We start from the raw sequence: 19,229 nt of genomic DNA, 5'->3' as shown, positions 1-19,229 counted from the left end.
ATCAACCCATGTGCTCTTTGTCTTTTACTTGACTTGTAGCTGTCAATTGCTGATTGTCAATTGCTAATATTATCGATTGATAATGTCCTTGAACTATTAATTGATAAGTTGTTCCAAATGAGCGATTGACAGTCTTCCTTGAATTATCGATTGATGGTGTTGATGCAGCGATTGATAAGCTCCCTTAAATTAGCCATTGATACTTCAAAAACAGCGATCGATCTTCACTTCACTTGGATAGATTACATGACTTCACATATTTACAATTATGTCACCCTATCTAAACATCCATTGATAGATCAACTGCTAATCTAGAAGTATACATAACATTAAATCAATTGCTAAGATACTCCATCTTTGTTACAGTACCTCATCATCCGTTGATGGGTTTATCTGATCAATCGATACTGCCTTAGCATGCTATCAATTGATCAGCTACATGCAAATTTATTCTAAGTAAGAACAGAAACATTTTGTATCATCAAGCATCACATATTCCTAACAATCTCCCCCTATTTATATCTGTAGAAATTTCAGATATAAATTTTAGGTGCTTGATGATTACAAAACACATAAAAGAGAAAACAGATATCTTTGTATTGAGAAGGAAATTTTAATAACTGAAAGATAAAAGTTTTACAATGATTGGATTTTTGCTCCTCTAGACTGAGCAGATGTTCATGATTTCTTTTTCTTTTGTCGGCCAGTTTCTTGTTTATCTCCCTCTCTAGATCTTCAATGAATTTGGCCTCTTCTGTGATCTTGGAATTGAGCTTTTTCTGCATAGCCCTCAAGATGTCTACATCTGCATTTCTAGCATGATCCTTCAATCTGAAGAATCTCTTAATGCCTTGATTATCACTGAAAATCAGGAGATCAGAAGGTTCCTTCCATTTCTTTCTTATATCTTCAATCCTTTTGAGAATTTCACTCTTGACTCCTTGTGAATATGAGGTCCTGTTGTCTAACTTCAAATACATAGTCTTCAAATCATTGTAATCTTGATCCAAGATCCTCTCTAGTGGCCATGTAATTCTTGTTTGAGAGGAGTAGTGGAATTCCAACCTTTCTAGAAGTTTCTTAGTCCTTGTCAAGGCCTTTAAACTTAACAATTCATTCAGATACAGCTCAATTGGAGGCTGTTCACTGATATGAAATGCATAAGCATAAGTAGATTTAGGGACCTTGACAATCTCTCGCACAGGAGGAACCACCACTTCTCTTGAGGGAGACTTGACCTGAACAGGTCCAACTGGATCATACCTTTTAGGATTTCCTCCTTTCTTTTTGATATGACCAAGCATATGTTTGGCCTTGCTTACCGTTTTGCTTTTCTTTGGCCTCAGAGAATCTTCCAGCTCATCCTCTTTAGTTACAAAGATTTTTGGAAAGTTCATGGATGAGATGTCAAACTCTACTGGTTCTTCTTTGAGTTCTTCTGGATTGATGATTGTTTTTGGTTGAACAGTAGAAGTAGGAGGTGGATCCTGTCTTGGAGACTTGACTGTTTCTTCTTCATACATCACAGTCAGATTTGATACATTTTTCTTCACACCAGCCCTAGACTTCTTTCTAGCTTTTCTTCTCCAGATTCTTCTTGGCTTCATCCAGAATCTGTTGCTGAATAGCAATGTTGGACTCATCATCAGCCAAATCACCCAACTCCTCATCAAGTTCTTATAGGAGATGAGCAGCAAACTTCTCAATTTGTGCATCTTCATTTGCAGAAGGCCCTTGGAATTTTTTTTGTTCTTCTTTGGCCTTAGCATACAAGGGGTGTCCAGGAGGTACACAGATAGTTTCATTATTCCTTGTGATGTAAGCAAATTCAGATCTCCACACTGAGTCTTGATCTAATTTGCCAACAGTTAGATTTGGCTTTATAGGCTTTCCTTCTGTAATGTCCTTTGCCTCTTGCTCAACTCTCTCTTTTTCAGCCTTCTCCCTTTCTTTCTTTTCTTCCTCAGTTTCATCCCATTTCTTCCCAAATTTACCCATATGAATGGCAAGACCAAGCAACTTAGATTTGTCTGGTTTTGGCATAGGAAAATCTTCAGCTAGCTTGTTCTTATCATGTGGCTTTCTTGGAGATGAAGGATCAATTAGACAAGGTCTAAACTCATTAACAGCAGATGGCTCACCTTGACGGTTTATGCTTTTGACTGTGACAATTTTTGCTTTCTTCTTAGTGGTTGTCTTTTCTTTGAAGCTGGAGGAGCTTTAGATGTTGGGACTAGAGCAAGTTGCTCCCCCTTAGTTGGTGGCTCCCCCTGAGTTGTAGGCACTTGTTCGTAGAGGTGGTAGGAAGAGTTGTAGGATTGACAATTGCAGTTGTTGTGGATGATGGAACAGATGGAACAGATGGAATAGTTGCAGTAGGAGCTGAAGTAGTTGGAGCTGAAGTAATTGTAACAGCTGTTGAAGTAGTATTCTTCTCCCCCTTTTTGTAATCAGCAAACAGATCAGGAATTGGAATGTTCTGAGCTTGGAGGAGAGTGAGAAGTAACTTTTGTTGAATGTTCTGATTGATTAGAACTTGATTTAATTGACATTCAACATCAGAAACCCTCTTGTCTAGAGCAACAATAGAACCAGCCATGGAGGAGTCTTGATGAAGTTTAGATCTGATGTTGGCCATGGTGTCATAAGAAATCCTAGCCTCCAAATTTTTCTTGTTATCCTCCTTGACATCAGACACAGCATTGTGAAGATTTCCAATCTCTTACCTGAGCTGAGTAAGATGAGATTTATGGAGTCTCAAATTATCCTTCACAAACATAGACAAAGTTTTCTTGATAGGATCTTCATCTGCTGCCCACTCCATTGCTCTTTTGTACTGCCTCAGGATCTCCATCTTGGTGTCACCAAAGTTGAAGTTTTGGCTGAACACCCAATCAGGCATCTCAGAAGGGCCAGTTACTTCATCTTCTTCAACATCATCCTCATCATCAAGAGAATCATCATATTTTGAATCACCTTGAGTAGAGAGCATGCCCTTAGGAACAGCAGCATGTGGAAGTTGTGCTCTCTCTAAGGCTTCAGATGTGCGAAGCAATCCCAGAGTCTCCTCTGCTTAGACATTGGATTGACCAGCCATAACTTGATAGGCTGGTATAGGATGTGCAAATTGAGGAGCATCCAATTGGTCCACAGCAGGTTCCATCCTTATATCTCCAGTACCTGCATTTCTTTCTTGATCTCTCTGTTCTTGCATCAGGGTCTCACCCTAGCTCACCACACACTCACCTTCACCTTCTAAGGTGGAACCCACAATCTCTCCTTTTGATTGAGAGGAAGAAATTCTCAGCCCCTCACTCACATCCTCTCCTTTTGCCTGTCCACAAGACAGCCTCTCCTCTAACTCACCATCTCTCAATCCTAAAGGTGCAGTAACAATAATAAGTTCTTCACTAGCAGCTCTGGTGACAGCAAGATGCTCAAGTTGTGAGTTGTCTGCTAGTGGAACTACTTCTATCAATGGCTGAGAAAGAGCCATTGATGGTACATTGTCACTCATCAATAGGTGACTGCTGTTAGGCACATCCATTGACAGAATTGCACTTATCGATCGATGAGGGATATCGATCAATGATGTAGAAGGATTGGCAGTTGATACATTTGTTGTGACAACTAGAGAATCTGTGAAGAGTGAAGGATTTGGTATTTCCACAACTTCACTAGTTGTCTTTGAAAGAACAGATTGATGACCCAACAAATCCTGTGAAGGATGATCATCAATTTCAGAAATTGGCTTCTTCAAGTGCAGAGTTGGAGAATTTGGGTGGGGGAAGTTGTATAGTAAATCAACTTCCTCCATAGTGAAATCTGTGGTTTGAAAAAGTGTTTCAAATTGAGGGGGCTGTGACTCCACATTTACTGGAGTCACATCAGACTGAATTTGAGAAGAGTTTTGTACTGTCACAAAATCTGTAATTTTGGACTGTACAGAAGTTTGTGCAGCAAGTGCCCTTTTCTTGGTTCTTCTTGAAAAGGTTTTGGGTGGTGTTTGGTCTGTGTTCCTTCCCATTTTGTTCTGTGCTCTTGGAGGAGAGCTCTTTTCAATAGTGACATCTTTTTGGGAAGATGTCACCAGAGATGTGTTTACTTCCATATTAATCACCACATCTTTTTGAGAAGATGTGGGATGGCTTGGCTGGTTTGCACTCATCTCTCCTTCCTTAATCTGGGGGCCTCTTTGATGTTCACCCCTCCCCTCACCACTAACCTCCTTCACACTCCCCTCAGGTTGTGTGGTAGATGTTACAACTGGTGCCTTCTGGGAGACACCAGAGGTGGGTTTCTTAGATTTGGATTTTGAGCTTTTCTTTGATTTGGTAGCTTGGGTAGGAAGTTGAGGGTGTTCAACTTCCATTGCTGCACTAGAAGTAGAAGAAATTTGAGGGTTGGAAGAAGTAATAGGAACATAAGATACCTTCATGAGTGATGGTAATGACAAGGGTACTTGATCATTTCCAAGTATCCTCATCAGATCACTGCACACCCTCTTGCTTTGCACCCAGCAATCCAGAGTATTATCTGGCTGTGTAATTACTAAATTCTTAACAATATGGTTAGCAATAATCATAAAGAATCTAGCAAAATAAATATTTCTGGGCTTGTCCTCATGAGGACCTAATTTAGCAACAGTCTTATACAAAACCAAGTCACCAATATTAAAATATTCATCAGTTAAAAGCATATGGAACATAGTTTGCATAGACATTGTAAAAGCATCATAATTAGACACTTTACCAGAAAATACCTTAATAAAAGAATCACAAAGAAAACTCCATTCCTTGCGCATATGGCGCCTAAGAATCTGTCCTAGGTTAGACAAGTCACCATTATAATGCATATCTCTAAGCATACTAACAATCTCATTTTCAGTAGGCACTTTATCAGTAGAATTTCTAGGGAGTTTAAGAGCAGCCCTAACAGTCTCACCATTTATGTTATAACTAACATCATTAATCATAACAGACAGAGTTTTGGTTCCAGAGTCATACCTGGCAGAAGTCCACATTTGCTCGACAATCTCACAGTAGATTGTTGGAGCATGGAGCATAGCATAAGAAAATTTGCACTCCTTAATGAAATCCATTATGGTGTGAAAAGCCTCAGTATTGTTGCCCTCCTTGTCGACATATGCCACATGGTTGTTCTTCTCATAGATAAACCCAGTTGCACTCGTGATTTTCACTATAGGCGCCATTGATGAAAGAGCTTGAAAAGAGATTAGGGCTTGAGAGAATATTTTGTATAAGAGAGAGAGTTAGCAGTTTGCAAATGCAGGTGAGAAATGAAATGAATTAAAGGCAAACTATATATACTCTTAGTAAAAGTAAATGAAGTAACCGTTCAAAAAGTAGCCAAGCGTCATCAATCGATATATGCATATACGTATGTATATATCGATCGATAAACTTACTGGGTACTAGCGGTTAGAACATCAGTGTATCAATGGGTAATTATTTAAGACAAGAATTAGCCATTGATGAACAAAGTGTACTTCATTTATCCAGTGATATGTAACACACTATCAATCGCTAAAATAACAATCGACAATGGTAATTTTGACTTAGTCAAAATTGAACCCAAATTGTCACATATCACAGGCTGCATAGAAATATAAATAATTAATTATTAACCAGAGAAGTTTAACATACCAACTTCACTTACTAATCTTGAGACTGTGGATTCATCAAGTGGCTTGGTGAAAATATCAGCTAGTTGTTTTTCACTGGGAACAAAGTGAAGTTCAATTGTTCCATTCATCACATGTTCCATAATGAAATGATACCTGATGTCAATGTGCTTTGTTCTTGAGTGCTGTACTGGATTCTCTGTTATGGCAATTGCACTGGTGTTGTCACAGAAGATAGGAATTTTGGAGAGTTTTAAGCCATAGTCAACTAATTGATTTCTCATCCATAAGATCTGTGCACAACAGCTTCCAGCAGCAATGTATTCAGCTTCCGCAGTTGATGTGGACACTGAATTTTGCTTTTTGCTAAACCAAGAAACCAGTTTATTTCCTAGAAATTGACAGGTGCCAGTTGTACTTTTTCTATCAATTCTACACCCTGCATAATCAGCATCTGAAAAACCAATTAAATCAAAACCAGAATCCCTAGGGTACCAAATACCAAGATTTGGAGTACCTTCGAGATATCTGAAGATCCTCTTAATTGCAATTAAATGAGATTCCCTAGGATCAGCCTGGAATCTAGCACAAATACAGGTAGCAAACATTATATCAGGTCTACTAGCAATTAAATACAAAAGTGAGTCAACCATGCCTTTATAACTTGAGATGTCCACTTTCTTTTCCTTAGTACTCAACTCAAGTTTAGTAGCAGTGGCCATGGAAGTTTTGGCAGTTGAGCAATTTACTAGATCAAACTTTTTCAATAAGTCATAGTCATATTTAGTTTGACTAATAAAAATGCCATCACTAACTTGATTGACTTGCAAACCAAGAAAGTATGTTAACTCTCCCATCATGCTCATTTCATATTTACTCTACATAAGCTTGGCAAACTTTTTACAAAGTTTTTCATCTGTAGATCCAAATATAATGTCATCCACATAAATTTGAACAAATATACTAGAGCCATTAACATTTCTATAGAATAGGGTTTTATCAACAGTACCTCTTGTGAAGTGATTCTCAAGAAAGAACTGTGATAATGTATCATACCAGGCTCTAGGTGCTTGCTTCAGTCCATAGAGAGCTTTCAAAAGAAGATAAACAAATTCTGGAAAATTTGGATCTTCAAAACCAGGTGGCTGACACACATAGACTTCTTCCTCTAGCTCACCATTTAGAAAAGCACTCTTGACATCCATTTGATAGACTTTAAAATTGGCATGTGCAGCATAAGCAAGAAAGATTCTAATTGCCTCAAGTCTGGCTACAGGAGCAAATGTCTCATCATAGTCTATTCCTTCCTCTTGTGAATAGCCCTTGGCAACCAATCTTGCTTTTTTCCTTGTTACAACACCATTTTCATCCATCTTGTTTCTGAATACCCATCTAGTACCAACAATAGTTCTATCTTTTGGCGGGTACCAGCTTCCAAACTTTGTTTCTTTCAAACTGGTTTAACTCTTCTTGCGTAGCTAAAATCCAGTCAGGGTCAAGAAGAGTTTCTTCAACCTTTTTGGGTTCTTCCTGTGATAGAAAACTGTTGTACAAACATTCATCCATGGTTGCTCTTCTTGTTTTGACACCTGCAGCTGCATCTCCAATAATGAGCTCAAAGGGGTGATCCCTTGTCCATTTTTTTTGTGGAGGAAGATTTGATCTAGATGAACTGGCTTCATTTGTAAAGTCAGATTCATTTTGAGAGGCTCCCCCTAAGTGTCTGGACCTTGAACTATTAGCCATTGATGAACTAGTACTGGAGAGATCATTAGCCATTGATGTAGACTGAGGTACATCAACTGCTGTTCTAGCACTTGATACATTATTACCAATTGATGAAGAAATTTCACTAGAATTCAGATGTTCAGCACAGTCATCATCATCACTTTCAATATCTATCACTCCTTCTGTCTCATTTTCAAATTGGAGAACATCATGAAACCCTTCATCATCTAGACCTTGAATTTTCTTGTCATCAAACATCACATGGACAGATTCAATAACAATGTTTAACCTTAAGTTGTAGACTCTGTAGGCTTTTCCAGCAGCATACCCAACAAATATCCCTTCATCTGCCTTTGCTTCAAATTTACCAAGATTTTCACCTTGATTTCTTAACACAAAACACTTGCATCCAAAGACATGTAGAAAATTTAAGGTTGGCTTCTTTCCTTTAAACAATTGATAGGGTGTCAGTGCTTGATTTATCAGAGAGATATTTTGAGTGTAACATGTTGTGTTAACAGCTTCAGCCCAAAAGTAAGTTGGTAATTTTGATTCTTCAAGCATTGTTCTAGCAGCTTCAATAAGAGTTCTGTTCTTTCTTTCAACCACACCATTCTGTTGAGGAGTTCTTGCAGCAGAGAACTCATGGTGAATACCTTTTTCTTCACAGAAGTCTTTTATAGTAGAGTTCTTGAACTCAGTTCCATTGTCACTCCTGATCCTTGACACTTTTCTGATTGGATCAATGTTGTCAACTATCTTGATGTGATTGATGATGATTTCACTTGATTCATCCTTGGCATGAAGAAAATAAGTCCAAGTAAATTTTGTAAAATCAACCACAATCACAAGACAATACTTCTTCTTTGAAATAGACATGATAGTGACTGGTCCAAACAGATCCATATGTAGAAGCTGTAGAGGTCTATCAATTGAGGATTTCAATTTGCTTTTGAAAGAGGACTTTCGTTGCTTTCCGATTTGGCAAGCATCACAGAGACCATCCTTGGAAAATTCCAATTTTGGTAGTCCTCTAACCAGATCTTTTCTCACAAGATCATTCATAGTTTTAAAATTTAAATAGGATAATTTCTTATGCCATAACCAATTGTCATCCAGACTTGCTTTGCTGAACAAGCAAGTGAGAGAATCTGCACTGGTAGAGTTGAAGTCAGTTATGTAGACATTCCCCTTCCTATTTCCAGTAAGAACCACTTTGTTATCTTTCTTGTCAGAAATAACACAGGCTTTTGTAGAGAACCAAACTTGATGTCCTCTATCACAAAGTTGACTAATGCTAAGAAAATTATGTTGGAGACCTTTGACTAGTGCAACATTGTCAATGATGAAATTCCCTTTTGAAATCAAGCCATATCCCAGAGTAAATCCTTTGTTGTCATCTCCAAAGGTGATACTTGGGCCAGCTCTTTCCTCAAACTTGCTAAGCAGGGTAGAATCTCCAGTCATGTGCCTTGAACATCCACTATCAAGGTACCAAAGATTCTTTCTACTTCCCTGCACAGACCAAAAACATTTTAAGTTGACTTTGGGACCCAAGCTGTCTTAGGTCCAGATTTGTTAGACACCACCTTTGGTTTAGAAGATTTGTTTTCTTTGGATTTAGAAGGTTTAGAAACAACTTCATCCTCAGACACAGATTTCTTAACTTTAGGTATCATAGCAGAATTAGAAGAAGCAACATTGGTAGAGTGTCCAGAAAGATGGTTGATAAAAGCATGATTCATATTATCATGATGAACAGGCATAATATGCATGTTAAATGCACCAAAATAAGGATTAGGCATGAATTGCATGTTAGCATAATGAATGGGGGCATTTGGGAACATATGCATGTAAGGCAGGTGAGCATTTATCATAGGATTAGGCATGCAATGATTAGATAAAGCATTTTTGCAGTTAATAGCAAGATGATTAACACTACCACATTTAGAGCAAGTTTTTCTAACAGCATTTTTATCAGGTGTGTAATCATTCCTTTTATTATTCCCAACTTTGCCATTCCTAGAGCTCTTTTTCCTTTCTTTTTCAGCCTCCATCTTTTCTGCACTATGACCAATTCCTTCTTTTTCAATCTTTTTGGAACTACCAGATTCCTTCACAAAGTTCTTGTTGATGGGCCCATATTTCTTGTCAAGCTTTTTGAGTTGGTCTTCATCAACTGCTATCTGATTCTTCGATGGATAGTTCTCATCCGTTGATGGAATGTCAGTCAATGGATGATCATTATCCAATAAGACATCAGATTCTTCTAACAACTTTTTGTTCATCTTCCAGGAGTTCTTGCAAGATTCTTCAAGAACATGAGTGGAACACATGTTTTCAAGAACATTTCTAGAGTCCTTCCATTTAGCTATAATCTCTTGTTCCCTTTCCAATTGCTTTTTAAGAATTTCTTCTCTTTTCAGAACAGTCAGTAACTCATCTTTAGCAAGTTCAGAAGCCTTTTTGAATTTATCCAATTGGATTAATTCAGTTTCTAGCTTTCCATTTCTTTCAGTAAGCAAATCATTAGTCCCTTTAATTCAAACATTTTCTTTTGTTAGAGATTTAAGAGAAACTCTAAGATTATAGATTTCATCAGACATATCATCAATGATTTGTTTGCATTCAGACTTAGTGAGATCAGATGTGTTTGTGGTTTTTACCTGTCCACCACTAGTGATGGAAGAATCAACTTCATCTCCAATTGCCATTAAAGCAAGATTGACATGCTCCTCATTGTTAGAATCACCTTCATCAGCAGCCCAGTCACCATCCTCAGTTATGAATGTCGTTTCCTTGTTTTGCTTGAGCAGATCAAAATATTTCCTCCTATAATCAACATTTTTAGAGGAAGATCCTTTCTTCTCAGAAGCAGGTCTTCTGCATTCATTAAAGAAATGCCCAGGTAGACCACAGTTGAAGCATTTGAACTTTGATCTATCAACCATACCAGATGGTTTGGATTGATTTCCTCTGTTGAATGGTCTAGAACTGGTAGCATTTCTTTTGAACTTGAGTTTATAGAGTTTTCTGGCAAGAAAGACGAGATGCCCATCAAGTTCATCTAGCTCATCTTGGGCTGTAGGTTCTTCATTTTCTTCAATGGCTTTTCCTTTATTCTTTCCAGCTTCATTCTTTCCTTCACCAGTGATGTTGTTTGAAGTTTTAGCCACAGACTTTAATGCTTTCTCCTCTTCTTCTTCCTTTTCAGCTACAAGGGCCACAGTCTTCTCCTTTTTGGAGCTCTTTTCCAGTTCTTCATCTTGTTGTATTTCAAGCTCATAAGTTTTAAGAATACCATAAAGTTTATCAAGAGAGTATTCATTAAAGTTTCGAGGTTGTCTTAGAGCCACAATCATAGGTTTCCAATCTCTAGGCAAGGCTCTCAAGAATTTGATATTTGAGTCCTTGACCATATAGACTCTACCATACAGCTTCAATCAATTTAACAGTTTTTGAAATCTGTTGAATAACTCATTTAGAGATTCTCCAGATTTAGAGTGAAAACTCTCATACTGTTGAACAAACAGCTGCATTTTGTTTTCCCTAACCTGATCAGTGCCTTCACATAAAGTTTGAATAGTGTCCCACACTTCTTTTGCAGTAGGACAGTTGATAACACTATCAAACATATCATCATCAATACCATTGAATAGGATATTCATGGCCTTGTTATCCTTCTGCACCTCTTTCTCATCTTCTTCAGTAAACTCAGAGCGATTTTTAGGCACTTCAACATCTTCTCTTTCACTTCCATCAAGTCTCAGAGCAGTGTTGATTTTGACTGGAACATGTGGTCCTTTCTCAATACAATTGATGTAGCTGGGATCTAAAGAGAGCAGATGCATCCTCATTTTTACTTTCCAGTGAAAGTAGTGTTCTTTGACCAGCATTGGAATCTTGACTCCTTCATCTCTTCTTCCCATTGTTGATTGTCTTTAGGATCTAGAACTTCTTGTATGTTAGAACATCGCTCTGATACCAATTGTTATTTAGACAATGCAAACTATAAGTTAGATTGTAGAAGGGGGAGCTGAATACAATCTACAAAAATTTCAATAAATTCTTGCACAACAGATTATATTCAAACTACAAGAGAACATGTAAACTAAAACAAAAATTTAAAGAACAAGGATCTTAAAAATTTCAGGTGGATTGTTTGATCCACCTGAGAGATTTTTATATTAAGAACCTTCCAAGTAAAAATACTTGGCTGCTTACAGAAGAATGAAGAGCAGAAGCTTACAATTTCTTGCTAACTTTCTCTAGTGCTTTGCTCTTCAGTTCTTGGTGTTTGGATACTTTGAAATGTAAATTACAAAGTGAATATATACTACTATAAACAAAACTAGTCTGTAAAAGTATTATCCTACTCAATTCCTAGCTAATACAAATATAGAATTTCTTGGACTTGATACAGCATTTGGCAGCTTGAAATTCTTGTTGCTTTTCCAGAAATGGTAGGCTTCGAGGTTCTCAATATTTGACTAAACTACTTTTGGTTTAGCTTCCAAAGCTGGTTCAGCATCTGTCACATCAACCCATGTGCTCTTTGTCTTTTACTTGACTTGTAGCTGTCAATTGCTGATTGTCAATTGCTAATATTATCGATTGTTAATGTCCTTGAACTATGAATTGATAAGTTGTTCAGAATGAGCGATTGACAGTCTTCCTTGAATTATCAATTGATGGTGTTGATGCAGCGATTGATAAGCTCCCTTAAATTAGTCATTGATACTTTAAAAATAGTGATCGATCTTCACTTCACTTGGATAGATTACATGACTTCACAGATTTACAATTATGTCACCCTATCTAAACATCCATTGATAGATCAACTGCTAATCTAGAAGTATACATAACATTACATCAATTGCTAAGATACTCCAGCTTTGTTACAGTATCTCATCATCCGTTGATGGGTTTATCTGATCAATCGATGCTGCCTTAGCATTCTATCAATTGATCAGCTACATGCAAATTTATTCTAAGAACAGAAACATTTTGTATCATCAAGCATCACATATTCCTAACAGTGTGTTTGTGTGTGTGTGTGTGTGTGTGTGTATGCAGGTGCTTTAATGAGAACTACATGCCTAAGTGAGATATGAGAACTAATCTCATCCACATATTCAATCTAATCTAACGGCCCCACCAAGGACAGCACACAAGAATACAGTACACCAGCACACACACAACCCCAGCTATTCCTTGTTGTTTTTAATTTGATTTTTCCTGTCAATCGGTAAACTTTTTTCAAAATCTGACTTCACTGAATTTTTATTCATCTCCCAACGATCAATTTGCATACCATATGTGCTATGTCTGACTTCACTGAATTTTTATTCATCTCCCAACGATCAATTTGCATACCATATGTGCTATGTTTCGACAAAGTTCTCATTTTAACCTCATTTTAAGGGTTCCCACTAGAGTAACCCTATATATATATATATATATATATATATATATATATATATATATATATATATATATATATATATATATAAATGAGAGACAACAAATCTTCTTAACTCTAATGTCTTCAACTCCAAGCACTAGTACAAACAATGCTTTTTGCAATGGCTCTTTAGCGTCGGTTTTACTGTTTATAGCGTCGGTTCAGTCGTTAACCGATGCATAAAATGGATTTCCTTGATCTATTGCATCTGCACTTTAAATAACCGACACCTTAAGTTTGTTTTTTGCGTTGGTCAATAATACGCGGACGCTTAACAGTCGCTTTTTGCGTCAGTTTATATATCACATAATTAAGTTTAAAAAACATTTCAGCACCGTTAATCATATCTTTGACTTTAATGGTAAACGTTAATTTTGACGGAATTGCATATATTTTTCAAATTTAACGAACTATTATCACTGCTTCTATTGATTGTACTAGTGTCTGTTATACAGACTTTGATTTCGATAACCCTTCTGCTACTTTTGTCGATCACCCCTTCACACACTGTGATGCTCATTTTCTTGTTTCTTTTGATGGCTTAATTTTGCTCTTAACTGCTAAATATCTTGATACATGTGTTCTCGAAACTATTTCCCAGCCTGAACCTCCTAATCTGAGCCTTGTTTTGGTGAGCCCTACTACTCGAAAGAACAAGTTGTTACCGGTTTTCCTAGTTGAGTATCCTGTGTATTATTCAAAAACTAAGTGTGAGTTTGTTACTTATGGTTTCGGGTATGATTCTGTGTGTGTAATGATAGTGTTGTGCTTTGGCTACCGAACATGGGGTGTTTCTTCATAGTGTTGTGCATTGGAACTGAGACTGCTGAGGCTGAGGCTGCTGTCATTGCTTCGTTTAGTCTTGGAACTGAGAAATAAGGGTTGTTTCCCTTGCCTCGATACTCTGGTAGTGCTGGAGAAGTTTTCATATGAAGAGTATTAACAGGTTTCGGAGGAAGGCCCTCCGTCCATTTTGGCAGGCTCTGTATCAATGAAGTAATTGAAATTGTCCTTCACTCAGTAGGGCAATTGAAATTTTTGATCAAAATAATGATGTGAGCATTAACACGTTGAGTTTTTAACGGAGACTAACGGAATGATCTTTTTGCAAGTTTAAATGGTTCAACTAGTTGACTGAAAGCTTTTTTCACTTGGTTTTTGATTGAGTACAGTGATGAAATAGAGCATTAACCCCCACATATACTATGCAACTTGACCGACGCTACAAGTATGTTTTGACCGACGCTAAAAATCCTTTTTGTACAAGTGAGACAAACAAACAGAAACTTATTATGCAATTGACACAAGATACATAATACTTTCTTTCTTATAAACAAAGAAATAAAGAATATGAAAATTTTAATTTATGATCAGTTAAAAATTAAAAAAGTAAAACTAATATCAATAGTATATTGATATTAAAAAAGTTCTTATAGATGGATGATAAAAATATATTATTTCTATTACTCATTTACAATATATATAAAAAAATATTGTACAAGCTAAATCTTTAAAAAAAAAACATAATTAATTGGTTAATACTATTTAATCAAATTTTAATATATTATCATAACTTTTATTTGTATTATTTTAAAACTCTAATAGAAAAACTGTATAAAATAATGAAATATGTCTTCTATTTTTCCATAAAGAAGCCGTTTCATCGTAAACGGCATTGTAATGTTATCCTTCCGGTGCTACCAGCTAGTCAAGTTTAAATACACTAGTATGCTTGCCCGCTACGCATGGGTAGGCAATATTCTTCGTAAAAAGATTCTTTTACATGCATGATATGTGACTTAATAATATTTTGTTAACCCATAAGATATGTGCCGTTGTATATATTGCTTTGTGCATATTAGTCTATCATTTTAGGTGGATACTACCAAACACTTTACCTATCTTCTTGTGGACCAATATTCCTTTTGTTTTTTTCCAGTTATTATCTACTTATCTCTCTATATATATTCCTTCGTGGAAGACATTTAAGCTATATCTATTGAATGTGATTGAATAGTGAAAGTAAAAACCTATAGAAATAATGAGATTGTATTATATATGAAACGTCAGTAAAGCATTTTATAAGGTAGGATATGATAACCCGGATTGAACTATTAAAAATTTTATACTATAGGTGGAATGAAAATGTAAAAGGAGAAAGTTATAAATTTTTATACTATAGGCGGAATGAAAATGTAAAAATAAATTTTAAAAAATAATGAAAAAAAAGACATTTTCCTTCGACCCAAAAATATACAGTAAAAAAATAATGAACGGAGGGAGTGTTAAATTATTAAAAACCGAAGACCTTTTTTTGTGGAGCAAGTCAATAGAAATTTTCCTTGTATTAAAAAGGAAAATTTCACATGTGTAATGCAAAACAACTGCCCAGGCGGTTGAAAATTGAAATATTTAATTGGGCAGTACAGATACCTCGTGTGAAGCATATCTTCGTTCACTTTTCCACATCCCAATACCTATATGCTTTTGTCTTAATAGCTTAGGTTATATTCTTCTTTTGCTTCAACTTCCTGAGGAACAAAAACTGTGTGAGGAAGAAAATGGAGACCGAAATAGAGTGGCCAACATACGTGCGCGATTTCTTCAAGGTGCTAACATGTGATGATTGTTCTTCAAACGAATTGATGAGTCTGTATGTATTGTTCATTTCATTGACTTGCGTATGCTTTTAGGCGTTTTTGACAATTTTCTTTAATTTCAGCCTCTTCCACACAAATTCTGTGACATGCAGCAAGATAATCTTAGTGGAAGTTGGATACTTTCCATCAGGAATGGGTATCAGATTCATGTGGTCTATGATCGGCAAAGTATGAAGTTGTTGGGTGTGAGTGATTTATTTTCTGATTTTGGGCTTATCGGTGGTGAAATCTTGCTGTTTGAATCGGTGGATTTGCGAGTGTTCAATGTCTATATAATGGGTGAAGACGGCTGCGAGATCCAGTACCCTGAAGTTGTTCATAGTTCCCAAATTTGTTGTCCGGTGCCAGGTAAAAATTTGTATTTTTTTGCATGTTGGTTTCTGAGTTTGTGGGTACTTATAAAAGTTTTGTTCTTTGTACTGTACACAGTTTTGATAAGTGATGGAGGCTGGAAGTTTGTTAATTTCATCAGTCTTGCTTTTCCAACAGAGGACAAAGTTGTAAGTAAATTTATATGGTTAAATCGCAGCATTTTATAAATGATCTGCATGTCTGAGTTACCTTTAAGTTATACATTTGTAGGTCCCCCTAGATCATTTATGCGGATGTTCGGTTCTGTAATCCCTGAGTGGTTCATTTACCAAACGAAGGATCATGGTATTTTCGGTGGTCATTACGATTTTCTTGAGCGCAAGCTATCTGGAATGAGGCGTGTATGTGAAGTTGTTAGGTCCTGAAACGATTGTAGAAGGGGGGGTTGAATACAATCGTCACTAAAAATCGCTGCGGAATAATCTGATTTGAATTAAACTTGTTAATCAGATTTTAATTAATTAATATAACAATGTTTTAAGTCGTTATATAATTAATAAGGTTTGTTTTAATGTCCACTAAAGTTCGTAGAATAAATTCGACAGGATGTATTCTAACTTAGTGATTAAAACAATCGAGTGATCAAAGCACAGAAAACTGTGGATATAACAATTGCAAGTTACAAACAACTTGAAAGCTTTTTACAATGCTTGAACACTTTAGAAATGAAGAAGTGAAGCCATATTTATAGGCAAACCACTTAGATCTAGGTATGACATTGAAAGGAATGACTTTCTAGCTTAGGAATGACTTAAAACAACAAAGCCATGCCAAACAAGGAGAAGGAATGACATTTTAAGAGAAAGCCATACTGAAAAACTCGGTATGACTTAATCTGACTTGGCCACTAAGTCATTCGGTATGACTTTTAATACAAAAGCCATTCTGATTACATCGGTATGGCTTTTCTAAGTCATTATTACTCAAGTCATACACACAACTGATAAAGCCTGCAGGAGGGACACGGTATGACATTTTAATGTCATACCAGATGAAGTCTGTTGAGAGCAAACGGTATGACTTATCAAGAGAAAGTCATACCGAATGATTTACTCACACAAACAGCCACGGTATGACATTTTAACACATCACTGAGAATGTCTGTTCAATTGAAACGGTATGACATTCTCTGAGAATGTCATACCGAGCCAATTAAGCATAAAATCAGTTTAAATAATGTATATAAAAATTAGATAATCACCCACTTAATTATATTAATTATATATATTCATAAATTAAATTAATTCGAAGGTGAATCAATTTAATTAATAAATTATACAACCAATATAATTATTTTGATAAGTGAGATAATTAAATAAATACTTATATAAAAGTATATCTTCATCAGCAGAGACTTCCGGCTTGATTAAACTTTGTAGATCTTTGTCTTGATTGAACGACCACTTGTAGTTGATGCAGAATACTTAATTAGAGTAGCTGACACACAAATGCACTGTCTGGTTCATCTGTATCTAGCTGAATTAAATATTCTTTATCAAACAAACATTTGAGATGTGGCTTGTTCGTCGATTCTTTGTCTTCGTAGTTCTTCTTCATTAGTAACAATAGTATGGAATCTTCTGAATAAATAAAGTATTAAAACTTTATACCTTCTGGACTTCTGGACGTGCTACAAAAGATTATTTGTACACTGAGGCTTGAACATATTAATGAACTTCTTCCAGTGGTGTGCAGCAGCATCCTGAAATTCTTCAGACATATAATTTCAATAAATCACTTGACGTTCTTCGTACGGATTCCTTCAACAGTACTTGCTATTTACCTTGCTTTCTTATCAGAGTTGAGTTGGTACCTCTTTAATTACAAATAGGCTAAACATATGCCTTTCAATCTCCCCCTATTTGTTTGTTAACATAACATGCAAATTATCGAGAGGATAACTCAACTAACTGATAAGACAAAGGATTAAACATGAATTGTAAATAGCAAAAAGTTTCTGGTATTTCATTAAACATTCACCAGAATTCAAAAGATTACATTAGATTACAAAAGGATGTTCTTACTGAACATATATTACAAATCCCTAATGAATCTAAAGATCAACTTCTCCTTCTTCGATATCAGAATTGTGAAGGATAGGAGTTGACGGTTCTTCCCTGGTTGGCACTTCTGATGTAGTGGATTCACCACGCTTCTTTCGTTCCTTTGCCAGAGACAGTTGATGTAGTACTTCCAAATCCACAGGGTCTTCGCGGAAGTCTGATGGCTGAGATTTTGTAACATTTTTCATCCTTCGAAAGTACTGAGCAACATTCTTTCGAGTGCAGTAAGCAAGAATCACATCATCAGCATCAGACTTAGCTTTAGAAGCAAAGCCCTTGGTTCTTAAAAGAGTGGAGGCAAGAGCAAGTTGTTTAGCTGGATACTTTGGCAAGGCTTCTTCGTTGAGATAGACAGTGCTGAAGATCTCCTTGTGAACGAACTTAACACAGTAAGGATTCCTGACAACCTGAGGACTGTTGAATATAGCTTGTTCCAGCAGTTTGTCACGAAGGAGTTCATTCAGGTTGGAGCTTCGCCTAACCTTGTTTCGAAGCACCCAGAGCTCAGATACAGAGAATGATTTCAGAGATTCGACAGATAGTCTGAAAGAACCATTCCTCTGTGTATAGACAATTAGCTCCCATTGCTCTAGCAAATTGTTGACCCCCACAGTCACATAATTTAATTCCAAAGCAAAGGCATGCATAAAGACATCCTCGTCAGGGTTTACCTCTCTAAGATCATAGATCAGAGATAAGAACTTTTTGTCGTCGAAAGGCTCCCTTTGAGGTCCATTAAAGATTCTTCTTGCAATGTCCCAGCTTTTTCCTTCTTTCCTCCTTATATCAAGATTCTTCTGCTTGATTGCAGCATCATAGATTTTCTGTTTCTCGATCTTGATTTGTTCTTCTGTGATCAACTTGTCCTCTAGAAGTTTTTGGAAATCACGAAGCTTACGCTTCCTAGCTTCATTTTCAGCTTTGAACTTCCGGACATTCTCCTCATGTTCTAGGTCAACAGGTTCTTCATCCTGAAACAAATAACCCTCATCAAATTTACCTTCTTCTTCTTCTGCTTGACGATAGGTAGCATCGAAGATGTCATCATCATCCATATCCTGTGGATAGTCATCATAACTATCAGAATTGAAAACATTGTCGGACTGATGTAACGGTTCTTTGCCTTTAGACTTATGAGTTTCTTTGTCAGGGGCAGATCCAGAAGTGGTATTATCTTTGTTGCTTTGATTTGAGCTATTGCCTCTATCATCCCTGTCACCTGTGTCTCTATTCTCCCCCTTAGTTGAGGGATCCTCTCCAGAGGGTTGATCATCAGATTTGTTGGAGTTTCTGAGGAG

General features: G+C 36.5%; 1 protein-coding gene across 1 annotated transcript; it reads right to left on the bottom strand.

Annotated features, from left to right (window-relative positions):
- Nucleotides 1-7,054: 7,054 nt before the first annotated feature.
- LOC135152795 (uncharacterized) lies at nucleotides 7,055-11,229 on the bottom strand. The gene is made up of 5 exons (XM_064093900.1): nucleotides 10,927-11,229; nucleotides 10,039-10,809; nucleotides 8,962-9,834; nucleotides 8,411-8,887; nucleotides 7,055-8,236 (listed from the first exon to the last, which is right to left on the bottom strand). Exons 1-5 carry the CDS (start codon nucleotides 11,227-11,229, stop codon nucleotides 7,055-7,057), a joined length of 3,606 nt encoding a protein of 1,201 aa, XP_063949970.1.
- Nucleotides 11,230-19,229: the final 8,000 nt, after the last annotated feature.

The sequence above is a fragment of the Daucus carota genome, chromosome 5 (assembly GCF_001625215.2).
Source record: "Daucus carota subsp. sativus chromosome 5, DH1 v3.0, whole genome shotgun sequence".
Lineage (NCBI taxonomy): Eukaryota > Viridiplantae > Streptophyta > Magnoliopsida > Apiales > Apiaceae > Daucus > Daucus carota.
Note: the sequence above shows the minus strand (reverse complement) of the source record. Positions and strands in the feature narration are given on the sequence as shown.